The sequence below is a fragment of the Eschrichtius robustus genome, chromosome 1 (assembly GCF_028021215.1).
Source record: "Eschrichtius robustus isolate mEscRob2 chromosome 1, mEscRob2.pri, whole genome shotgun sequence".
In the NCBI taxonomy this organism is placed as follows: domain Eukaryota; kingdom Metazoa; phylum Chordata; class Mammalia; order Artiodactyla; family Eschrichtiidae; genus Eschrichtius; species Eschrichtius robustus.
In genome coordinates, this window is record NC_090824.1 from 162,958,300 (window position 1) to 162,980,607 (window position 22,308).

General features: G+C 46.7%; 1 protein-coding gene across 1 annotated transcript; it reads left to right on the plus strand.

Moving 5' to 3' along the window:
- Positions 1–1,948: 1,948 nt before the first annotated feature.
- VPS33B (VPS33B late endosome and lysosome associated) lies at positions 1,949–21,319 on the plus strand. The gene is made up of 23 exons (XM_068557914.1): positions 1,949–2,389; positions 5,944–6,024; positions 6,371–6,432; positions 7,836–7,885; positions 8,081–8,148; positions 12,960–13,005; positions 14,079–14,173; positions 14,471–14,575; positions 14,974–15,070; positions 15,295–15,372; positions 15,723–15,796; positions 16,098–16,184; positions 16,348–16,438; positions 16,653–16,727; positions 16,975–17,039; positions 17,161–17,215; positions 18,143–18,189; positions 18,780–18,912; positions 19,534–19,607; positions 20,102–20,203; positions 20,358–20,433; positions 20,536–20,652; positions 20,947–21,319. Exons 1-23 carry the CDS (start codon positions 2,294–2,296, stop codon positions 21,024–21,026), a joined length of 1,854 nt encoding a protein of 617 aa, XP_068414015.1. The 5' UTR covers positions 1,949–2,293; the 3' UTR covers positions 21,027–21,319.
- Positions 21,320–22,308: the final 989 nt, after the last annotated feature.

Here is a 22,308-nt window from a genome sequence, read left to right on the forward strand (position 1 = left end):
TTGTCCCCTTCTCCCCGGCCCCCCACTGCCCCATCCCAAGCAGGGAGGCTGGACAGGTGAATGGGGACTCAGCCTGTGTTCCATCGGGTGGGGGTCATAGGACTCCATGGTGCCCTATTCCCAGGCAGTCCTGTTTCATGACACAGCAAAGGACTTTGACATCACACTGGATGGGGTGGAAATTTGGGGGTGCAGGTGCAGCATCTGTGGAGGAGGCAACAGATATCAAGACTGCTCAAGCTGGAATAAAAGCAACTGTGGGTGAAATGGGCACCTCACAGCAACTTGGGGCCAAACTCAAGAGGCTGGCAAACTGTACGACAGAAGGGACTTAAATCCCTGCAACGTGGCGGGTGTATATGTCACTCATCTGTGAAGGGCAGCTTCTACCTTTCTGTGCAGCCAAGATTTGATCTAAGGGGAGGGGGTGAGAGGAAGCTCAGTAAAAAATACTAAACAAGCTCTTGAAGCCCAGTGTGAGCATAAAAGTTTTGTTTTGTTTTTTTGCTTAATCTTCTATTATAGAAGTTTTCAAACATTCGAAAGTAGAATATTGTAATGCAATAAACCCCTGTGTACCCATCACCCAGCTTCAACATTTAACAAATGGCCAATCTTTCTTCATTGCCCCACAGATCCCCTTGGCTTATTTTAAAGCAAATCCCAGACATCATATTATTTCATCTGTAAGTACTTCAGTCTGTGTCTCAAAGAGACAGGGGCTCCTTTTTAACATAGACATATAAGCCATTACTATACCTTGAAAGTTTTAGGAATTCCTTATTATCAGCTAATATCCTAATAATATTCTGGTTGATTTCTTTGAATTAGGATCCAAACAAAGTCCACACATTGCAATATTGCATTGTGTTGTTATGTCCCAGAAGTCTTTTATTCTAAAGTAGTTTCCCCTTCCACTTTCTTCTCATTGTCATTTGACAGGTTATTTGACACATATAATTTTCTGCTTTTTGGACATGGTTGATTTTATCCTTGTGATGTCTTTTATCATGTTTCCACTACCCTCTGTATTTCCTATGAACTGGTAATTAGATCCTGAGGCTTGATCAGGTTTAACATGTGCTTCCCATGCATCTCACCAGGAGATGATGATGTGATGTCACGATTGATTAGTGAGTTCAGGTATTGTCAGCCGGATCTGTCCATTATAATGTCTCTCATAAGCTTTTTTTTTTTTTTTTTTTTTTAATGGTGTGTTAGCTTCTGCTTTTTTTTTTTTTTAACAAGGTAAATATAGATCTTTACCATCACCCCTGAAAATTCCCTAATTTTCTTCCCAATTTTCATCCCCAAAGTCAATCACTTTTCTGAAATTTTTCACTATAGTTTTTCCTGTTCGAGAACCTGATAGAAATGGCATGCAGATGCCACTCTCGTGTCTGGCTTCTTTCATGTATTCAGTTATTTTTATTGTATGAATATGCCACAGTTTATTTACCCGTTTTCCCACGAAGGGCATTAATGAGTCAAAACTCCGGTATTGAAAGGTCACAGCTGGCGAGACTTGGCTTCCATTGGCTCCTAACGCGTTCCTCTTCTCTCCCCTCACACCCGCCCCGCAACTCCACGCGTCTGGCCTCCCGCAGTTCGGAAGCCAGAGAGCTCCCAGCTTGCAGCTAAATTTGTGGAGTAGATTTGATTGACAGCCCAGATCCTCTGATCAATGCCCTCCGGATTCCGAGTTGGTTTCGCCGATTTCACCAAGTTCTAAAAATCGAGCAAGTGCCCAACGCTTGCTTGAGTGAGCTAGGAGAATTGGGTGTACCCTTCAAAGTTAGTTTAAGGTATAATTCTTTTATCACAGGAACAGTCGCCTCTGGTTAGGAATGAAACTGAACCTTGACGCGTTGCCGCTCGTTTTCAAATGTCCCTTCCAGGACGCCGTCCTTTTCCGGGTACGCTGAGCGCAGGGCGAGTGCACGGGATTTCCGGGAGGTCTAGGAAGTCGTCCCTCTCTTTGGCAGGAGGCGGGTATCTCTGCAGGTGTAGACCCTAATCCTGCGGACCGGCAGAGTGGACCGGGAGGGGTGGGGTGGGACAAAGTGGCTGCAGGCCTGAGGCGAGGTCCCCCGAGGCTGCGGCTGTCCGGCCAGGAGGTGGCCATTCATTCCTCCAGTGTGGCTGAGGAGCGAGGGCCCCTTCGGGGGCTCTTTCGAAGTCCGTGCCCTTACCTGAAGGAGAGCCATCCTGCGCTTACCCTGGGGCGCTGCCGGCCTTCTCAGAGCGGAGGGCGTCCGCCTTCTTCCACCCTGCGGCCCAGGTGACCGCTGCCATGGCTTTTCCCCATCGGCCGGATGCCCCAGAGCTGCCTGACTTCTCCATGCTCAAGAGGCTGGCCCGAGACCAGCTCATCTATCTGCTGGAGCAGGTCAGTGCCTGCCATGCTGGGGGCCTTTACTGTATCAACAGCCAGCACTCACTGGATGCATAGTTCTTTCTTACTGAGCTCCCTTGGTCTTGCTCTTGGCCCTTGGTATTGTCCTTGCAGTTTCTGTGGCAGGTCCAAAATGAAGCACTCAGGGAGGAAAACTTGGGACGATCTGGCCAGAGAGTTAATGGAAATCCCCCCTCCCCCCCTTTTTTTTTCGTACAGACAAGGGAGACACCACTAGTGCCAGGCATCACTGGGGATGGAAAGGTGGTTAAGACAACTTTGTCCTTAGGGTTCTTACGTTCCAGTGGGAGCAGTATGAAACACAAATTACCACACACAGGGTATCATGTGGTGAACGAGTGACAGCTAGGGTGCCTGAAACAATCATTTCTAGCTGGAGTGATCTAGGAGTTTCCAGGAGCTGGAGTGTGAAGATAAGCATATTTTCCTTGGAGATGGGAGAGGATGTTCCAGGTAGATGGACCGGTAGGAGCAAAGTTGAGGAACCAGGGAAGGACAGGCATGTAATACAGAGAAGAGAGGGATGAGAAGTTACACAATAGGCATTAGGCAGCTACTGAAAAATTTTCCCCAATATGTGACATGAAACAGTACTTGAAGATGATTCTAATAGCCATTGTGAAGTTGGATAAATGGGCAAAACAAGAAGGCCAGTGAGGAGACCATAGATCAGATTGAAGTAATAAAGGCCCACACAAAATTAGTGGCAGTGGAAATGAAAGGAATTGATGGGTTTTTTTGAGTCAAAGACTCAAAGACGTTGATTGGTCGTAAAGGTTAAGGGAGAAGCAAAGCTGAGTTTGACATTTTTAACTTGAGCTAATAAGAAAGTAATGCTGTTACTGTAATTTTAATGGATTACGTATATAGTCATTTGTTTAATGTTCATATTCCCCACTAGATTGGAAGGTCCTTGAGGACAGGGACATACCTATTTTGTTCAACATGTATACCTAGTGAGTACCTAGCTTAGAATCAGGCACTTAGCATGTGCTTAATAAATATTTGTTGCATGAACATTGAATAGAAATGAGAAAAAGAATTAGAGGAACAGTTTTGGTGGGGGAAGTTGAGTAGTTTGGGTTTGGATAGGGTGAAGTTAAGATGCTAGTAGGAAATACTGCTTGTAACATCAGCAGATAGAAAGGTAAAATTGCAGCTGGGGTAAAGATGGGGACTTGGGAGAACCTCAGGGGATGTGGGACCATATTTTCTTTCTCTGTAATGTGTCCTGTAGTGGTAGCACAATGATTGGCACATGAAAGACACCCAACAAATGTCTGAGGAATTGAAAAGAGATGCTAGTTAGAACCACTAGTTCAGGTGAGAGCCCCATGAAAGACAGTAAATGAGACCAAGGATAGAAACTTGTAAATAGAATGACCTGAGGAAGAGCTGCCCACAAGGGTGACTCAACGTGGCCAGAGTGGATTTCTGTGCAGTAATGTCCTCTTCAAACTAACTTCCTCTGACTTAATTCTTATTAATGGGCATTGCTATTCAGGCTTGAAACCTCAGAATCATCTTTGACTCTTCTTCCGTCCTCACACTTAACTAAACCAGTTGCTGAGTCCTGTGGATATTCCCTTACACCTGACTTTTTTTTTTAAATTAATTAATTTATTTATGGCTGTGTTGGGTCTTCATTTCTGTGTGAGGGCTTTCTCTAGTTGTGGCAAGTGGGGGCCACTCTTCATCGCGGTGTGCGGGCCTCTCACTATCGCGGCCTCTCTTGTTGCGGAGCACAGGCTCCAGACGCGCAGGCTCAGTAGTTGTGGCTCACGGGCCCAGTTGCTCCGTGGCATGTGGGATCTTCCCAGACCAGGGCTCGAACCCGTGTCCCCTGCATTGGCAGGCAGATTCTCAACCACTGCGCCACCAGGGAAGCCCTACACCTGACTTTTAAAATGGTGATTATAAAATAACACTAACAAATTCTAGAAAATGCAGAAGGTAAAGTGTAAAGAAAAGAAAATCACTTATAACCCTACCATCAGATACAAGCACTGTTAACACTTAATTTCTTTCAAGTATTTTTAAAAATTCTATTACACGTTCCATGTATCTCTTAAAAACCTGTTTTTGTTCACATCACCACCAGCCTAAATCAGGTCCTCATTCATTACCACAGGCTTGGGCTGCTTGTTTGTCTTTTGTTTTCTTGCCGCACCCCGCTGTATGCCGCGCTTCCCCGACCAGGGATCGAACCCTCACCCCCTGCAGTGGAAGCACAGAGTCTTAACCACTGGACCGCCAGGGAGGTCCTTGGGCTGCTTGGACTGTTGCATTAACCACATAAGTGTAGTCCTTACCTCTAGTTTCTCATGTCTCCAATCCATTTTACCCACAGTTCCCAGATTTACCTAATGAAAATTCCCAGCTGATTGGATGCTTCAGTGTACAAAAGCTTTCTATTTTTCCTTGTTCCATAGAGGATCAACACCAAACTCCCTAACTTGGCATTTGGGACCCTTCATGCTCTAATTCCTGTCAAAGATTTCAATCTTGTTTCACACCATTCCCCTACATCAAGATTTCTCAGCCTTGGTGCTATGGACATTTTGGGCTGCTTAATTCTTTGTGGTGGGACTGTTCTGTGCATTGTAGGATATTTAGCAGCATCCCTAACCTCTACCCACTAGATGCCCGTAACACCCCCTGCCCCAAGGTGGACAACCCAAAATGTCTCTAGACTTTACCAAATGTGCCCTGGGGGGCAAAATCAGCCCTGGTTGAGGACTACTGCCTTACATGTACCTTACCCATCAGGCAAACTGAATTGCTTGTTCTGCCCTTACCATTCAACCTGTTCTCTTTCCCTGGCCTTTGCTAGATTGCCATCTCAATCTATCACTGCCAACATCCTACCCATTTGTCAAAGCCTAGTTGAGAGGAAACTTTCAATGACTTCCCCCTCTCTTCTGCTCAGTATGACCTCTCCTTCCTCTGGACAGATGAAAAAGTAGCATCAAGAGTGATGAAGCAGGAACCAGATGACAGGGATTTGGCGTGGGAGAGTGGGTGTGTGGGTGAGGACTGTCCTGGGTTAAGTTTTCCGCCTTGAACATAGGTTATTTTTGTAATTAGAAGAAAAATGCCATTTAAAGAGATATTTGGCAGTTAGTTGAGGGGCTGCAGGATACACGGCGCGGTTTTCTTTTGTTTGGCTTCGTTCAGCAGGAAATCGATTGGGTTATCAGGAGACAGAGTGGAAGAGGCAGTGGAGTAGAGGAGCAATGATGTAGAACAAGGTCACAGGCAAGCAGGAGGGTTGAGTGACAAGGACTTAACCTTAGAAAGAAGGTGAAATATCTTTCCACTGGTACAGAAAATGAGAAGACAAAATAGGTGAATATGTAGAGAAATGTCAGCTGTGGATATAGGCAATAAATAAGGTGCTGGGGTAGATGAGGTCTAGTGCCCTTCCAACTCAGAGACTGCTTCTATTAAATGGATGGCTAGATGAGCTGTCAGCCGAGGGAGCTTGTGTGACCTGAGAGTAACCCAAGATACTGTGTCTCCTTCAGCTTCCAGGAAAAAAGGACTTGTTCATTGAGGCAGATCTCATGAGCCCGTTGGATCGAATCGCCAATGTCTCCATCCTAAAGGTACCTGCCCCTTTCCCCACGTGTATCAGGCCCCTCTTTCCTATTAAGCAGTTTTTCTTTTGATGAACAGTACATATTACTGAAGAGTGACTACCCTTATAGGGTAAATAGAGGATGGCAGAGTTGCAGTGACAAGTGGGGATTGATACTCTTTGTATTGTTTTATTTTTGGTTTTTCTATTGACAGTTTGAGGAAGGTTCAGTGGGATGGTTGTCAGGGAGGTACTTTGACTGCTAGAATTAGTATAAATAGGAGGGAGCCCTTCCAGAAGACCCCTGTCATTGTATCAGGCTTTGGGTTTCCAAGCACACTTATGTCCATTGTTTTGTTGGATTCTCTCTGTAGCAACATGAAGTAGACAAGCTGTACAAAGTGGAGAACAAGCCAGCCTTCAGCTCCAGTGAACAGTGAGTGTCTGGGAGACTCTGTCTTGGCTCCAAGCTGGAGGAGGTCCCTACACATTTGCCTTTGATCGGTCCTTGGCCGAGATCTGGCACCATGATGTTTGTGACATGGTTACAATTTCATCCTTAGGTTATGCTTTAGCCTCTTAATTGGTCTCCCTTTCTGCGGTTTCTCCCTCCCTTGTCCTCTTCTCTCTTTAACCCAATCTACCATCTCTAACCAGATTGATTAATCTTTCAAAAATATTTTCACTGGGCTCTCCTGAAGCACCTTCAAGGCTTCCCTTACTTACCGAGTGAGGTCCTCATTGTTCGTCATAGATTCCAAGGCTGCCTGCAGGGAGGCCTCTCACCCCCTTTCCAGCCTGGTCTCTTTCACGTGCCCACTACTCAGCTCGCACTTTTGCGTGCTTCCCAGCTCTGCACACGTACCTCCGTGTTTTTGGCCACTCCACCCACTCTCTCCTCTCCTCACTGTTCTTGCGACAAATACCCAGCCTTCAGAATCCAGCCCCGCCTCCTCCACGCAGCTCTCAGTTGCCATTCTGGGGTGATTTTCTCCTCCTCTGGACTTACATGGGGTTCAGTGTTTGTCCTGTTCACCTGGCACACAGTCACATCCTGCCTGTTGTCTGGTGTTTGTTTTTATTTTTAATACTTCTCAACTTAAGTAATGTACACCCTCCCTTAGAGGAAAAAATTCTCCTAGATACATGGAGAATACATCCATGAACCCCAGTTTGAAAAACAATTTTATATACTTTCTTGTATTGTTTTTTAACACTTGATTGTTAATATACTCCATACATATATGCATCTTATTTTGCCCAATAGACTGTAAATTATTTGAGAGCAGGAACTCCTGGGTCCACCATAAGGCCAATAAGTGCCCCCAGCCCACCACGATATACCTGTTTTATCGGGGGGAGTCTTGTGTGTGTGTGTGTGTGTGTGTGTGTGTGTGTGTGTTTAAACTCTTAATTATATACTCATTTTTTTAAAAAATATTTATTTATTTATTTGTTTGGTTGCACCAGGTCTTAGTTGCGGGAGGCGGGCTCCTTAGTTGCAGCAGGCGGGCTCCTTAGTTTTGGCTCGCCGGCTCCTTAGTTGTGGCATGCTAACTCTTAGTTGCAGTATGCATGTGGGATCTAGTTCCCTGACCAGGGATTGAACCTGGGCCCCCTGCATTGGGAGCGCAGAGTCTCATCCACTGCGCCACCAGGGAAGTCCTGAGTCTTGTGTGTTTGGTATGTGGTGAGCCAAAAGAGCTGGCAGGGCTTTGGCTGGGGTGAGAACTGTAGCAAATGGTGAAAGAGTTGACATTGTTTAAGTTTCTTCTAAGCTGCTATCACCAACTTCATGATTTTTCTTCGCTAAGGTTTTTTCCCCCTTCTCTCCCATAGACTGTGCTTCTTGGTCAGACCTCGCATCAAGAATATGCGGTACATTGCCAGTGAGTGTGCCATGGTGTTCATTATAACTAAGACCTGGGAAAGGGTGGGAAGGTCTAAGGACCTTGGCCATAAGAACCCTTTAATAAGAAAAGAATTGTTTGGGTAGGCCATACTCCTCGTAGAGGCTCTCTGCTTCCTTGCTTCTAGTCTAACAAAGGTCCATGGCTTTCGGGTTGCATCCTTTCTGTCTGTAGATCTTGTCAATGCTGACAAAATGGCTGGCCGAACTCGGAAATACAAAGTGATCTTCAGTCCTCAGAAGGTGAGTTTGGACCCTGGTGGAAATGACATAGGGTAGAACAGGACTGGGGACTGGGAAGGGGTAAGGGGCCAACAGCTATATCTCCCTCAAAGCAAATTATAGGTGACTGAGTAAAATACCTGTCACTTTTTTTTTATTAAGGTAGCAGAGTCTGTCATCAAATTGCCCCGAATATAGATTGTACAGTTGTGAGAGGTGTCCTCTACATAGATTTCTTTAAATGAAAAGATTGACATTTTTGAAGTAGAACCTGCAATGTATCCCTTCTAACACCAATTCCTATATAGTAATGGTGCACAATGTTATGGCTTTTCAATGACTTTCTCCCTATATCTCTTTAATAACAAACACAATAAATCTTCACCCCCTGCCCCATGCTCATCGAAGGCATGTGGCTGGGCTGCCCTTGGGTTATCAGAACCATACCAGTGTACTTTGGAAGAGGTTTTTCTTACACAGTGTGCAGTAAAATGGTCTCTAAGCTTGGAGCAGCTGAGGGAACTGAAGCCCACAGTCACATAGTGAATTAGCATAGCCAGGCTAGGTTTCTTCCATCTTTACCTCAATAATTGCAGTAAGTGTTAGGTGATCTGTCATAGTATCTCCGTTTCTCGATTCCATCAAGTTCCCCTGTCATCCCCACATCAACGGGGTGCATTGTAGGTACATCCTCAACCTGATTGATTGGGAGGAATGATGTACCAGGTCTATACATTGCCCGTCGTAGGACTATACAGTTATACCAAGTAGTGCATGCCACACTCAGAGCAGGTAGAAATTAAAGTTGAAAGGACAGGGATTTATTTCTTTGCAATTTTCCCAAGAAAATTCTAAAGAAAATAGAAGCAGTAGGTAAGACTAAAGACACTGAAGCCAAACTGTCTGGCTGTGAATCCATGCTTTAGCACCTATTACCTGTGTGATCTTGGATAAGTTACTTAACTGCTCTGTGTCTCAGTTTTCTCATCTATAAAATGGAGTTGATAATAGTACTTATCTCTTTTAAATGAGATGACTTTCAGTTTCTATTAAGAAGTCTAGAGGAATCATAGGCTTATATTGTTTTCTCATCATTTAAAAGGAATAAGAGGAAAGAACCAGTGATCTTCCTTTGAAGATCATTTGAAGATTGATAGCACAGTCTTACAGCTATTAATCCTGTTTAGGAATATAAATATATCAAGTGTAGCATTATTACCAGGGCAAGAAAATTATTGAGTAAAATAACCAATCAGAATTACAGGTTACTTTTGAATGTTATTAAAGGAGCTATAGCAGTAATTTCTAGTTTTTGGAGTCTTACGAGACCCTTTTTTTCAAATTATACTTCCAAGGACAGACTTGTTTAAACAGGGAATAGAACAAGTTGGTAACAGTTTCAAATAATGCTACAAGCCTCCATATCACACAGAAAAAGAAAATTGATATTTTTATGAAGTTTTTCTTTCTAACACCCTATCTAATCAAATTCTTTGACCTAATTTTCCATCACAGGACAGTGTCTTCCTTAGTTGCTGTAGGGAAGAGGAATTTTCTCTCTCTTCCTGAGACTCCCTTTGTTAATTATGAAGATTGGCAGTTTTCAAACTGGGCTATGGAGTTCCATTAGTTAGCATTAAAAGTAGCCCTGTAGGGACTTCCCTGGTGGTGCAGTGGTTAATAATCCACCTGCCAATGCAGGCGACACGGGTTCGAGCCCTGGTCCGGGAAGATCCCACATGTCACGGAGCAACTAAGCCCGTGTGCCACAATTACTGAGCCTGCACTTTAGAGCCCATGAGCCACAACTACTGAAACCCGTGTGCTACAGCTACTGAAGCCTGGGCGCCTAGAGCCCATGCTCCACAACAAGAGAAGCCACCGCAATGAGAAGCCCGCGCACCGCAACTAAGAGTAGCCGCCACTCTCCGCAACTAGAGAAAGCCCGCACACAGCAACGAAGACCCAACACAGCCAAAAATAAATTAATAAAATTAATTAATTAATTAAAAAAAAAAAAAAAAAGTAGCCCTGTAGGATTTCAGTTTTACTGACATAAATGGATGAGGGATGAATAGGACTCTTCTGTGTAACCATAAAATAAGGAGCACATAGCATTAATCTTCCACACCTCATAGAATTATGAGGATCAAGAGAGGTATAATGCTTTTATTTTTTATTTATTTACTTTTTAATTTTTTTTTTTTTTTTTGGCTGCGTTGGGTCTTCGTTGTTCCACGCTGGCTTTCTCTAGTTACGGCGAGCGGGGGCTACTCTTCGTTTCAGCGCTCGGGCTTCTCATTGTTGTGGCTTCTCTTGTTGCAGAGCACAGGCTCTAGGCGAGCGGGCTTCAGTAGTTGCGGCACGCAGGTTCAGTAGTTGTGGCTCGCGGGCTCTAGAGCGCAGGCTCAGTAGTTGTGGCGCACAGGCTTAGTTGCTCCGCGGCATGTGGGATCTTCTTGGACCAGGGATTGAACCCGTGTCCCTTGCATTGGCAGGTGGATTCTTAACCACTGCGCCACCAGGGAAGTCCCTTTTTTAAAAAAATGTTTATTTATTTATTTGGCTGCTCCGGGTCTTAGTTGCAGCGTGCAGGATCTTTAGTTGCAGCCTGTGGGGTCTTAGTTGGGGCATGCATGTAGGATCCAGTTCCCTGACCAGGGCTCGTACCCGGGCCCCTTGCATTGGGAGCACAGAGTCTCAACCACTGGACCTCCAGGGAAGTCCCGATGGCACAGTCTTACAGCTATTTATCCTGTTTAGGAATACAAATATATCAAGTATAACATTATTACTAGGGCAAGAAAATTATTGAGTAAAATAACCAATCAAAATTACAGGATACTTTTGAATGTTATTAAAGGTGCTATAGCAGTAATTTCTAGTTTTTGGAGTCTTACAAGACCCTTTTTTTCAAATTATACTTCCAAGGACAGACTTGTTTAAACAAGGAATAGAACAAGTTGGTAACAGTTTCAAATAATGCTACAAGCCTCCATATCACACAGAAAAAGAAAATTGATATTTTTATGAATTTTTTCTTTCTAACACCCTATCTGATCAAATTCTTTGACCTAGTTTTCCATCATAGGACGATGTCTTCCTTAGTAGCTGTAGGGAAGAGGAAATCTGTTTCTCTTCCTGAGACTCCCTTTGTTAATTATGAAGATTGGCAGTTTTCAAACTGGGCTATGGAATTCGATTAGTTAGCATTAAAAGTAGGTCTATAGGGACTTCCCTGGTGGTCCAGTGGTTAAGACTCCTTGCTTCCCCTGCCGGGGACGCAGGTTCGATCCCTGGTCGGGGAACTAAGATCCCACATGCTGCATGCCACGTGGCGTGGCCAAAAAAAAAGGCCTATAGGATTTCAGTTTTACTGACATAAATGAATGAGGGATGAATAGGACTCTTCTGTATAACTGTAAAATAAGGCAAACCTAACATTAATCTTCCACACCTCATAGAGTTATTATGAGGATCAAGAGAGGTAATGCTTTTAAAACACTGACAACAATGCCTAGTACATGTGAAACAAATAATACACATCCACTATTATTATTGTCATCATCATTATCAGACAGAAGTGCCCTCAACTTTCTTCCTCATTACCTCCAAATATTTCACCCTTTTCCCACCTGTCTCAAAGGAGGATGAGGGAATTCCCTGGTGGTTCAGTGGTTAGCACTCTGCGCTTTCACTGCCAAGGGTGTGGGTTCAGTCCCTGGTTGGGGAACTAAGATCCCCACGAGCCATGCAGCATGGCCAAAAAAAACATAAAATAAAAAATAATTTACAAAAAATAAAAAAATAAAAGAGGACGAGACACTGGCCTTTCCCCATCTAAGAGCGGAGGCTCCCCTGTGTTCTTGGCCCCATCTCTGCCTGCTTTCTCCACTCTCTTGCTTCATCGAGTAGACTTTTTTATATCTTCAACCATATCTATCCCTTCTAAACAGTTCTCTCTCCTCATCTCTTGTCCCTGACAGCGACTCTCCCTTAATTCGTGGCCAGACTGAAGAATTATCTGCTGCCACTTCTTCTGCTTCCTCACGTCCACCTTCATCTTTTAATCTAGTCGCCTAAGATCTCCGCTGTCAAATCCAGTGATGTCTGTGTCATGCTCTTCCTACTTAACTTCTCTGGCATTTGAGACTGTTGCCCATTCTTCCTTGAAACTCTGCCTTTAGAGGTGCTATTTAGGGGTGCTGTTTTCTCCTAGTCTCACCTCTTTATGTATTCTTTCTCGGTCTTCTCTGCCCTGTCTTGGACTGTGCACCCTTTTAATTTTGGTTCCCTAGAGTCCTGTCCTAAGCTCTCTTCTCTCTGTGTGTTCTTTTGGACAAACTATCCACTTTAAATGCAGTATATGTGCCTTTAACCCCCGAGGCTGTCTGTCCAGACCTCCCTCGGTGTCTGCAGAGGTCCCATGGACATGTCCTAACCAGAACTCCATCCCTCCTCTCTCCACACCATTGCTTTTTACCTCCACCTGCTCCTCCTCCTCTGTTTCTATAGCACTGTCACGCCCTGCTTCCTGTCTCTGCCTGCAGGACCCACCCCTCCATGACAGCTGAATACCTTCTCCTTTGTAAAGCTTTTCCAGTCAGGGAGAAAAAAGCAATTGACTTAATAAATGAATGAAATGGCTGAAAAGGAAACAAAGCGTTGGGCCAATGATTCCAGTGGTCCTTTCTAGATCTAAGAGTCTGGGTTCTCTTGTCTTTTTCACTGGGTTCAATAAGTGTGGTCCTCATCAGTGACCACAGAGGAACTCCAGAGAAATGGAAAGAATGGAGAAGGGGGTTACTAATCAGCTTCCCTTTCTCTTTCAGTTTTATGCGTGCGAGATGGTGCTTGAGGAAGAGGGCATCTATGGAGGTGAGAGGAGACGGATATGAGTGGAAAGGGGGAGGACGTGTGCAAGAAGGCCGTGATGGTTGTTCCCCGTCCCCATCTCCTCCTTTTCCCTGCCTCATTCCTGTTGGCCTGGCAGGAGGAGAGGGTCCTGAGAATTGGAAGGAAGACCCCAAATTAGAATACTAGTGGGGCTATAGTTGAAAATCACCGGTGCTCTCTTCTTACCTCCCAAGACTCCCACAAGCAAAAATCGTGCCTTCCCTCCTGTATGTATTCCTCACTCCATCCTCCATGCAACACAAAGCTGGTCACCGTCCTCCCTACTGGAAATCCTGCAGTGGCTCAGATTAAAGCTCAGAATCCTCAGCATGGCCTCCTGCGCCTCTACAGTCTGGCCCCTTCCTGGCCCTTTCGCCTCATCATGTGCCGCTCCTCTCGCCTGACTCACTACCCTCCAGCCATGGGGACTTCACACACCTGTTCTTGTTGCCTAGAATATTCCTCACCCTACGGCTTTTTGCCTACCCAAATCATACTCAAATTCTAAGCCAAATGTCTCTTCTTTAGGGAAGTCTTTCCTGTACCTGTAGTTGAGGTTAGATCCCTGAAATGTTTGTGCTCATAGGTTGCTGTTTTACTTCTTTGGAGCATATAACTGTAGTTAAATTTGTCTGGTGTGTACTCTCTCACTACATTGTCAGCTCCAGAAGTCAGGAGCATGTCTATTCTGTTTACCACCATGTCCCCAGTATTTAGCCTAGCGCCGTACATATGTGGCTTTCCGTCAGTATTTGTCCAATAATGCATAAATGAAGGAGTGTTTCATCAGCACTTTTGGTTGGCGATCTAATGAAAACACACCACTGATCCCACTGTATTACAGGCTGATACGTACATGTCTCCTTTCCTTATCAGCCTGTGAGCCCCTTCCAGGCAGAAACTGTATCTTATTCATCTCTGAGCATCCCATGCTCAGTGCAGTACCTGGCATGTGGCAGGCACTCAGGAGTTTCTGCATGGCTGTAGTGGAGCTTCCCTCTTAAGGTGGAGCCACGTGCCTTCGGCAGGGAGGCTGATGCTCTCTGTACCCACAGATGTGAGCTGTGACGAATGGGCCTTCTCTTTGTTGCCTCTTGATGTGGATCTGTTGAGCATGGAACTACCAGAATTTTTCAGAGACTACTTCCTGGTAAATGCAGGGCCCTTGGGTCTTGGCATCAAGGAGTCGGGACAGACATGGGGTCCTGTGGGCTAGAAATATGGATTCAACCTTCATCCAGCTCATAATTTATCATGAGTGATAGTAATTTGGAGATGGAATACTACCGCTTGATGTTCATGGGGCTTCCTTTGGGGCCAATGAAAATGGACTTTTGCAAGCGTTGCCCAGACCCTGCCTTTCTGCGCAGGGCTTCTAGGCCTATCCACTTTCCAGATGGATCTGTCGGGTTGATCCATATCTTTGTGGCCCATGTGGTCCCTGCAGGAAGGAGATCAGTGTTGGATCAACACTGTGGCACAGGCCTTGCACCTCCTCAGCACGCTCTATGGACCCTTCCCTAACTGCTATGGAATTGGCAGATGTGCTAAGGTGAGCAGTTCTGTGTCCTGATAGCCCCTATTCACTTGTTTTCTAATCACCAAGGATTATTCATGGGCATCTGGGATGTGAGGTATATTCTTTACCTTGCTTTCATTGCTCCGGAGTAGGTCCCCAGAGGGGAGAACTTGTGTGGTTAACAGAACGGCAAGAGCCCGGGACCTCTGGGTAGCATCCCTAAATCTTTGGGGGCGGAGAGACTCCTTCACTGGTGTGGGGCAGGATGGGGAGGGGTAGGAACAGGTGGGAGTAGAAGAGATAATATTGTTAATAATTAGCTCCTCTCGGGGTCAAGGAGAAGGATCACATGGAAAAGGTTTGGGTTCTGTAGGTGTGGGGCTGCACAAGGGATCTGGACATAAGATTGCGAATGTCTTGGGCCCTGGCAGATGTCACATGAATTGTGGAGGAAACTGGAAGAGGAGGAGGATGGTGAAACCAAGGGCCGAAGGCCAGAAATTGGACATGTCTTTCTCCTGGACAGAGGTAAAGTATGCTCAGCAGTCCTCTCATCTGTCGACCCTAGAAGATACGGGAATATGGGAAACATGGTGGCACAGCTGGGATCCTCAAGTTGGGGCTGTGAATGCCAGCGTTGACTGGGGGCGTGGGCACTTGGGACCCATGGAAGGCACTTGAGCAGATACTGAGCAAACTGGGTGGGAGGCTGCATCGGGGAGGACCCTCACGGTCGGGGATCTTGGTTTCAGATGTGGACTTTGTGACGGCACTTTGCTCCCAGGTGGTTTACGAGGGCCTGGTGGATGACACCTTCCGTGTCAAGTGTGGTAAGTGGCATCTCGGCGAGACGGAGGGGTCCTCAGCTCCTGGGGCTTCCCCACGGTGAGGGTGCAGGACTTGTGGGAGAGACCCAGGCTTGGAGTGAACTGCTGCCTTCCAAATAGTTTGGGGGAACGTTTAAATCTTCTTTTCTTTTTTTTTGGCCACGCTCTGTGGCTTGTGGGATCTTAGTTCCCTGACCAGGGATGGAACCTGGGCCCCTGCCATTGGAAGCTCAGAGTCCTAACCACTGGACCACCAGGGAAGTCCCTGGGGGACCTTTAATGGCAGTTCAGGAAAGGGAGGGGAAGGAAGGACTCATCAAAGATCCTCATAGCTGTTTCCTCTGCTCTCAAAGGGAGTGTCGACTTTGGCCCAGAAGTCACATCCTCTGACAAGAGTCTGAAGGTGCTGCTCAACGCCGAGGACAAGGTGAGCACATGGGTGCCAGCAGAGGATTTCCCCAGGGCCACTGCCACCATGAGGCTGTGGGCCCCGGCACTGGGAGGAGAGGCCGAGTCCCCAGGAGAGAGGGACACCCTGCCGGTTAAGAGCACAACCCAGAGCACATAGCAGGGATTTGACATGTCCTGACTGATACCAGCTCAGCTTTCTTTGTACTTCTGCTAGAATAGCTGAGCACTCTCCCTGTGCTGTTGTTACCCTGATGAGGCAGGAAGGAACGAGGTATGCGTCTGTATAGTAATTTGTTCCTGTCTTATTCCCCTTGCAGGTGTTTAATGAGATTCGTAACGAGCACTTCTCCAATGTCTTTGGCTTCTTGAGCCAGAAGGCCCGGAACTTGCAGGCCCAGTATGATGTGAGGCTCCCAGCCCAGGTCCTCCGTCTGTTTCCTCAGTGGCTCCCCAGGCTGCTGCCCTTTGGCTCCCCTTCTGATGCTACAGTGGGTGGGAACTGAGGGAGGGTAGTGCTTGCTCACATCTGAGGGCAGAGGGGCTGACCTCATGGGAATGTCCCCACAGCGCCGGAGAGGCATGGACATCAAGCAGATGAAGAACTTCGTGTCCCAGGAGCTCAAGGGACTGAAGCAGGAGCACCGCCTGCTGAGTCTCCGTAGGTTTCAGCTTGAGGGTAGGGCAAAGGGATCCCTGCAGAGGAGATCTGGGAGGAGATCCCTGTTCATTTGGAAAATAGTGCTCTTCTTTGGTCTAAAGTGGGAAGAAGTGCTCCTGCACTTTGCCTTAAGAGGTCCTTATTCTTCTGGACAATAAAGAGACATTCTTCCAGAACTAGGTATATGTCAGCTCCCCTTTTGTCCTGTCTGCAGATATCGGGGCCTGTGAATCCATCATGAAGAAGAAAACCAAGCAGGACTTCCAGGAGCTCATCAAGACTGAGCATGGTGACTTGGCTACTTCTCCTGCTTCTGCTTCCCTGGCTCCCAGCCCCAGCCCGCCCTGAAAAGATGCTCTCTGGCTCTTTCCAGCTGATGCTGGCTGTGTGGAATGTTGGTTCCTGCTAGAAGCCCTGGGGGCCCCTTAACCCACCCCAAGGATGGAGAAAGAGATGAGGAGACAGACGCCCATTAGCATAGATGGCAACAGCTGAGCCGCTCCCCCAGTAACAGGCTCTCCTCTGATTATTCGCAGCGCTGCTGGAGGGCTTCAGCATCCGTGAGAGCACCAACTACATTGAAGAGCACATAGACCGGCAGGTGAGGCGGGAAGGGGGGAGATATTGGGAACAGCGTTTAGAGGTGAGGCTCAAGCGGAAGCAAGAGGAGAGAACGTGTGTTATGAAACTTGAATTCTCCTTGACTCTTTCTTCCTGTGCAGGTGTCACCCATAGAAAGCCTTCGCCTCATGTGCCTTTTGTCCATCACTGAGAATGGTGAGCCCCAGGGACCAAAGACGCCAGATTGAAAAGCTGTACTTTAGGGATAGTCCCCTGTAATCTCGTGGATTCTTTCCCCTGTAAAATAAAGCAGTTTTTGTTTTGGGTGAAACATTCCCAGGTCATAAGGTAATTTATTGTTCCAGCCCTAAACAGGACCACATCCACCCTCCCCAACCCCCCGGCACAAGGCCTGTCCCATCGTAGGACTGCAAAGGGGTAGAGCTGAGCGGCATTTCTCTCATCATTCCATCTGGCCTCCTACCCTCAACAAGATTTCATAATCAAGATACAGTCCAGGAAAAACCAATTTCATAAACATTTTAAAAGCTCAGATTCTGCAGCCTTTCATGGCAACTTGTTTTGAGTGTTGAAGTCTTCCAGTTGGCAAATATTCTTTAAGGTTGCTTTCTACCCAAAGACGTTATTTGCTTATTCTAAATCTCCTTTATTGTAGTTGGAAGTCCATTTCTTCTTACCTCTGTGGAGAAAAACATTTAAGACTGCACTTTGGGAGCTCATTTGAACACTTTTCCTATTCCTCACTAGCTGTTGAGCAATTCCCCAGAAAACTAGCCCATAGGCAGGGAGAAATGCACGGGAAGGCCCTTGTCCTCCCTCCTGCCGCATCCCACCCCCCACTACGGATTAGATTAGCTTTCGTTTCGGTGTCCCTTCCTCGGGGCTCTTCCTTGGAACTCTCAGATCCAGGCTATATCTTTCAAAAAGCAAGCTTAAATTTAGGAGTCAGTTTAGAATCAACTGCATAGGATGCAAGGTTAATGTTATGTACTGACTCCTTCCTTCTGACTAGGGTTTTTTTTTTGGTGGGGGGACGAGGGTTGGTTTGTTGGTTGGTTGGTTGGTTTGTACACTTTAGGACACCTCAACTGGCTCATGAACCTTTATCTTCCTTACCCTCAGGTTTGATCCCCAAGGATTACCGATCCCTGAAAACCCAGTATCTGCAGGTAAGGCCAGGAGACCGTGTTCTTGAGGGAACTTGGTGGAGGGAGGTCATTGGACATTTTCGAAAGAGGCAAAAGAAGAAACGGTCCCTTTCCTGTCCCCATCACCCTCCTGTTCCCATGCGCCTCCCTCTCAGAGGTTGTGGGGATGGTCACCTTTCACACGCAGAGACCCTTCCCACTGCCCTTGTTTCACTCTGCTCCCCTCTTATGTGGCCAATGCGGGGGGAATTTGAACAATACAGCTGTTGGACCCAGTGGAGAGTTCTTACTCCTGGGTTCTCCCTTTATTTAGCATCTTGCGAGGCGTCGATACACCTTTCCTTCCAGGTCCTTCTCAAGTCCTACCTCCTCTGTGAAGCCTTCCCCACCTCCTTACATCGATAGCTTTCTGTGCTCTTTAATTGTTCCGTGCTGCTTTTATTCTTTGTTTGGCATTTGGTGATTTCTGATATGAAAATCTTCCCCACAAACAAGTGTGCGCTGTTCAGGACACAGAGCGCATAATCCTCCTCTCCCCCACCTCCGTATCACCTAACAGTGCTAGGCCCTTGGTGGATGCTCGGTAGAGAGCTGAATTGCATTTTCTTCAGAGCTATGGCCCCGAGCACCTGCTAACCTTCTCCAATCTGCGGCGAGCTGGGCTCCTAACGGAGCAGGCCCCGGGGGACACCCTCACAGCCGTGGAGAGTAAAGTGAGCAAGCTGGTGACGGACAAGGCTGCAGGTGAGCAGGGAGTGCAGGTAACCCCTTTCACCCTCCTCGGCTGTTGTTGCCTGTTCTCTCAATGGGCAGAGCACCCTGGTGGGGAGAGAATGAGCTGGGGAAGGAGAAAGTGGTTCCTTACGGTTACTGTCCTGACTGCCACTACTTCTGCTTGTAAGAGCAGCTTCCAGTTATTGAACACTGACGTGCTAAGCCTTTTAGATACACTTTCTCATTTAATCCTCGCAAAGTTTCTATGTGGTAAGTTTTATTATCTCCATTTTACACATGAGGAAACCGAGGCTTAGGGAGGTTAAGTGACTTCTTCAGGGCCCCTTAGTAAGTCAGATTTGACTCCAAAGGCCGTACACTTAACCAGTAAACTAGGATCACCCTGTAGATTGCATTTAGTAGAGGGCTGGTACCCTGTAGGAGGAGGAAGACTGCGGGTGGGAGAAGGGTGGTGATTGTCTTAATCAGTTCCAGGGAACTGTAGGTGAACGGCTTTGAGGGGGATCTTCAGATGTGATAGGTCCTGCTATTTGAGAAGAGGGGGTCCTGTCATTTCCTGAGTGGTATCACCTGCGGCAGCATCATTAATCCATAAACCTTAGATGAAACCAGCGCAGATTTCTTTCCCAGGAAAGATTACTGATGCCTTCAGTTCTCTGGCCAAGAGGAGCAATTTCCGCGCCATCAGCAAGAAGCTGAATCTGGTATGTAGAACAGGGGTGGACAAGGGAGGCAGTGGGGTCAGTCCTTCGTGAAGTACTTTGAACCCACAAAAACCTCTCTGTCATTTTGTTTTTATAAAGATCCTTTTGTGTGGTAGCATTATAGCATGAGCTTAATAATGAGACAAGACACAAAGGTTCATTCATTTAATAAACACATAACTCACACCTACCAATGTCAGAGAATACACTGAGTGCTGCTTCAGTGACAGACATGTCCCATGTCGCTGAAGGGTCAGAAGGGGTCCCTCCTTCCAGCGAGCGTGGAAACTCATTCAAGAGAATCAGCAGGCACTGAACAGCTTTCATCTTTGGTTATGGATTCTTTTTTTTTTTTTTTCCTCCAAGGCTATTGCTGGTTCTCACTTTAGTTGAAGTAAGAACTGTTCTTAGGGGTATGCCACTTTTCTCTGACCCTGTAAAGGACTGGAGGGCTGAGTGGTCACTTGCCTCATACAGTCCCCTTTGCCCTCTAGATCCCACGTGTGGATGGCGAGTATGATCTGAAGGTGCCACGTGACATGGCATATGTGTTCAGTGGTGCTTACGTGCCCCTCAGCTGCCGAATCATTGAGCAGGTGAGAACGAGTGGCTCGCTCCTGTTCATATTTCAAGCTCTCTGCTTTCTCTTAGTCCCGGGCCTGGCCCAACTTTTAACTACCTGAGTGACTAGCAAGAAATGTGACAGTCTGGCTGCTGCTAGACTCGAAACTAGTGCTTGTGCCTTCCCAGGTGCTGGAGCGGCAAAGCTGGCAGGGCCTGGACGAAGTGGTGCGGCTTCTCAACTGCAGTGAGCTGGCATTCACAGGTGCGTGGCCTTGCCCAGTGGGGGCAGGGTGAAACGAGAGGAGGGCCGGATGCATCATCCAGTAGTGCCGGTGAAGAGCTGAGTCTGGTCTGGTCTTTGCAGACATGACCAAGGAAGACAAGGCTTCCAGCGAGTCCCTGCGCCTCATCTTGGTGGTGTTCTTGGGTGGTTGCACATTCTCTGAGATCTCAGCCCTCCGGTTCCTGGGCAGAGAGAAAGGTGAGATCAGGCTTCCGCGGGATCTGGGGGACAAAGGGCAGCCCTCAGGAAGGCTTCTTTACTGGCCTCTGGGTACCACTTACTGCCATCTTGCTGTGGGCTGAATAGCAGGAAGCCCAGTTCTACCAAGCGTGGCAAGTTGCTGTGCCCAGGAGCATGGCACTGACACATCTATGACTATAAACTGGTGCTCTGACCCAGCCAGGGCCATGGAACTGGAGGGGCTTGACATGGCTGGTGGTAGGGGCTTAAATCTGCTTTCAGTCATGTATGGTGGTGCTTTTGACTCCTTAGGGTACAGGTTCATTTTTCTGACGACAGCAGTCACCAACAGCGCTCGCCTTATGGAGGCCATGAGTGAGGTGAAAGCCTGAACTTTTCCCGGCCAGTGTTGATGTCTTCGCTGGACATGTTCCTCAGTGGGATGCAGGAGTTTGAATCCCAGCTGCTAATAAAATGTCTACCAACTATGCTCCTAAGAGCTGGGGAGCAGGGAACTTATTTGGATTTAGAGAACATATCTGAGGAGAGAGTTTACTTCCTGCCCCCAGGATATTTCTTTTTTGTTTATGAAGTACAGCCCATGCTGATGAGATAAGGAGGAAGAGGATCTTTTGCTAAATCCTGTTTGAGTATCATTGTAAATAAAGCCTCTACTCTCAATGTATCAATATTATGTTTAGTTCTAGACAGGCACTTCCATGTTTACTGGTGAAGCAGAGGTGGCTTTACATAGGGGCTTGGTGTATTCTGCGGCCTGGACTGGGTAGTAGCTCTGGGCCTGGTCTGGTTCTTCCTTGAAACTTGCACTGGTCTGGTTCTTCCTTGAAACTTGCACTGTACTGGACTTTCCTCAACCATAAAATGAGGATTAGATAGATGATCAGTACGCACCCTTCCAATTCTAAAATTCTGTGGTTCATTACACTTTGGAAAAAATGAGCTTGCTATTGTTTTAACTTAAGGAGTCGCTTGAATTTTAAGCCTTTTGTTTCTTATTGCAGAATGAAAGATTGTGTCCCTTGTTAGAGCAATTTCAGGCGTTGGCAAACTGTGCTCCTGTAAAGGTTACCAGTGCCCTCCTAAGTGCTGATTCTAGTGACCTTTCTTTCCCTTTACCCTTTAAAAATTGTGAACACTAACCACATCTATTAGTGGTTGTCTTCTAAGTTGATCTCACTGATGATCCCCTTTACCTTCTTGTAATTCTCATATTCAGCTTCCATGACACACTTTTTTGTCCTCCTGCATTCTCCTAGGCTGCACTTCCGTCTCCTTTGGTTCCTCTCTCTGTGTATCCTCCTTTGTTGCATCTCCTGTCTCTGTCCTTTATTGTTATCCACTTGCCCATCCCAAACTTTTGTCTCACTGCTGAGCTTCACGCGATTATTTACAACCTGGTCGTTCCATGGGCAGTTCACACTCAGCATGTCTAAAATAAACTCTCACACTGAACCTCGTGTCCCCACTTGGGATCCCTAAGTCTGCTCCTCTTCATCTGTTTCCTTAATTGACATTCTTATCATCTACCCAAGTTTTGTTCATGCAAGAAATTATATCCTTGGGACTTCCCTGGTGGTCCAGTGGTTAAGACTCCGTGTTCCCAATGCAGGGGACCCGAGTTCAATCCCTGGTCAGGGAACTGGATCCCACATG

Coding starts and splice junctions, on each gene's coding strand:
- VPS33B (XM_068557914.1), top strand. CDS start 2,294: ATGGCTTTTCCCCATCGGCCGGATGCCCCAGAGCTGCCTGACTTCTCC. Junction 18,190..18,779: donor TGAAAACCCAGTATCTGCAG/GTAAGGCCAGGA, acceptor CATTTTCTTCAG/AGCTATGGCCCCGAGCACCT. Junction 18,913..19,533: donor GGTGACGGACAAGGCTGCAG/GTGAGCAGGGAG, acceptor TTTCTTTCCCAG/GAAAGATTACTGATGCCTTC.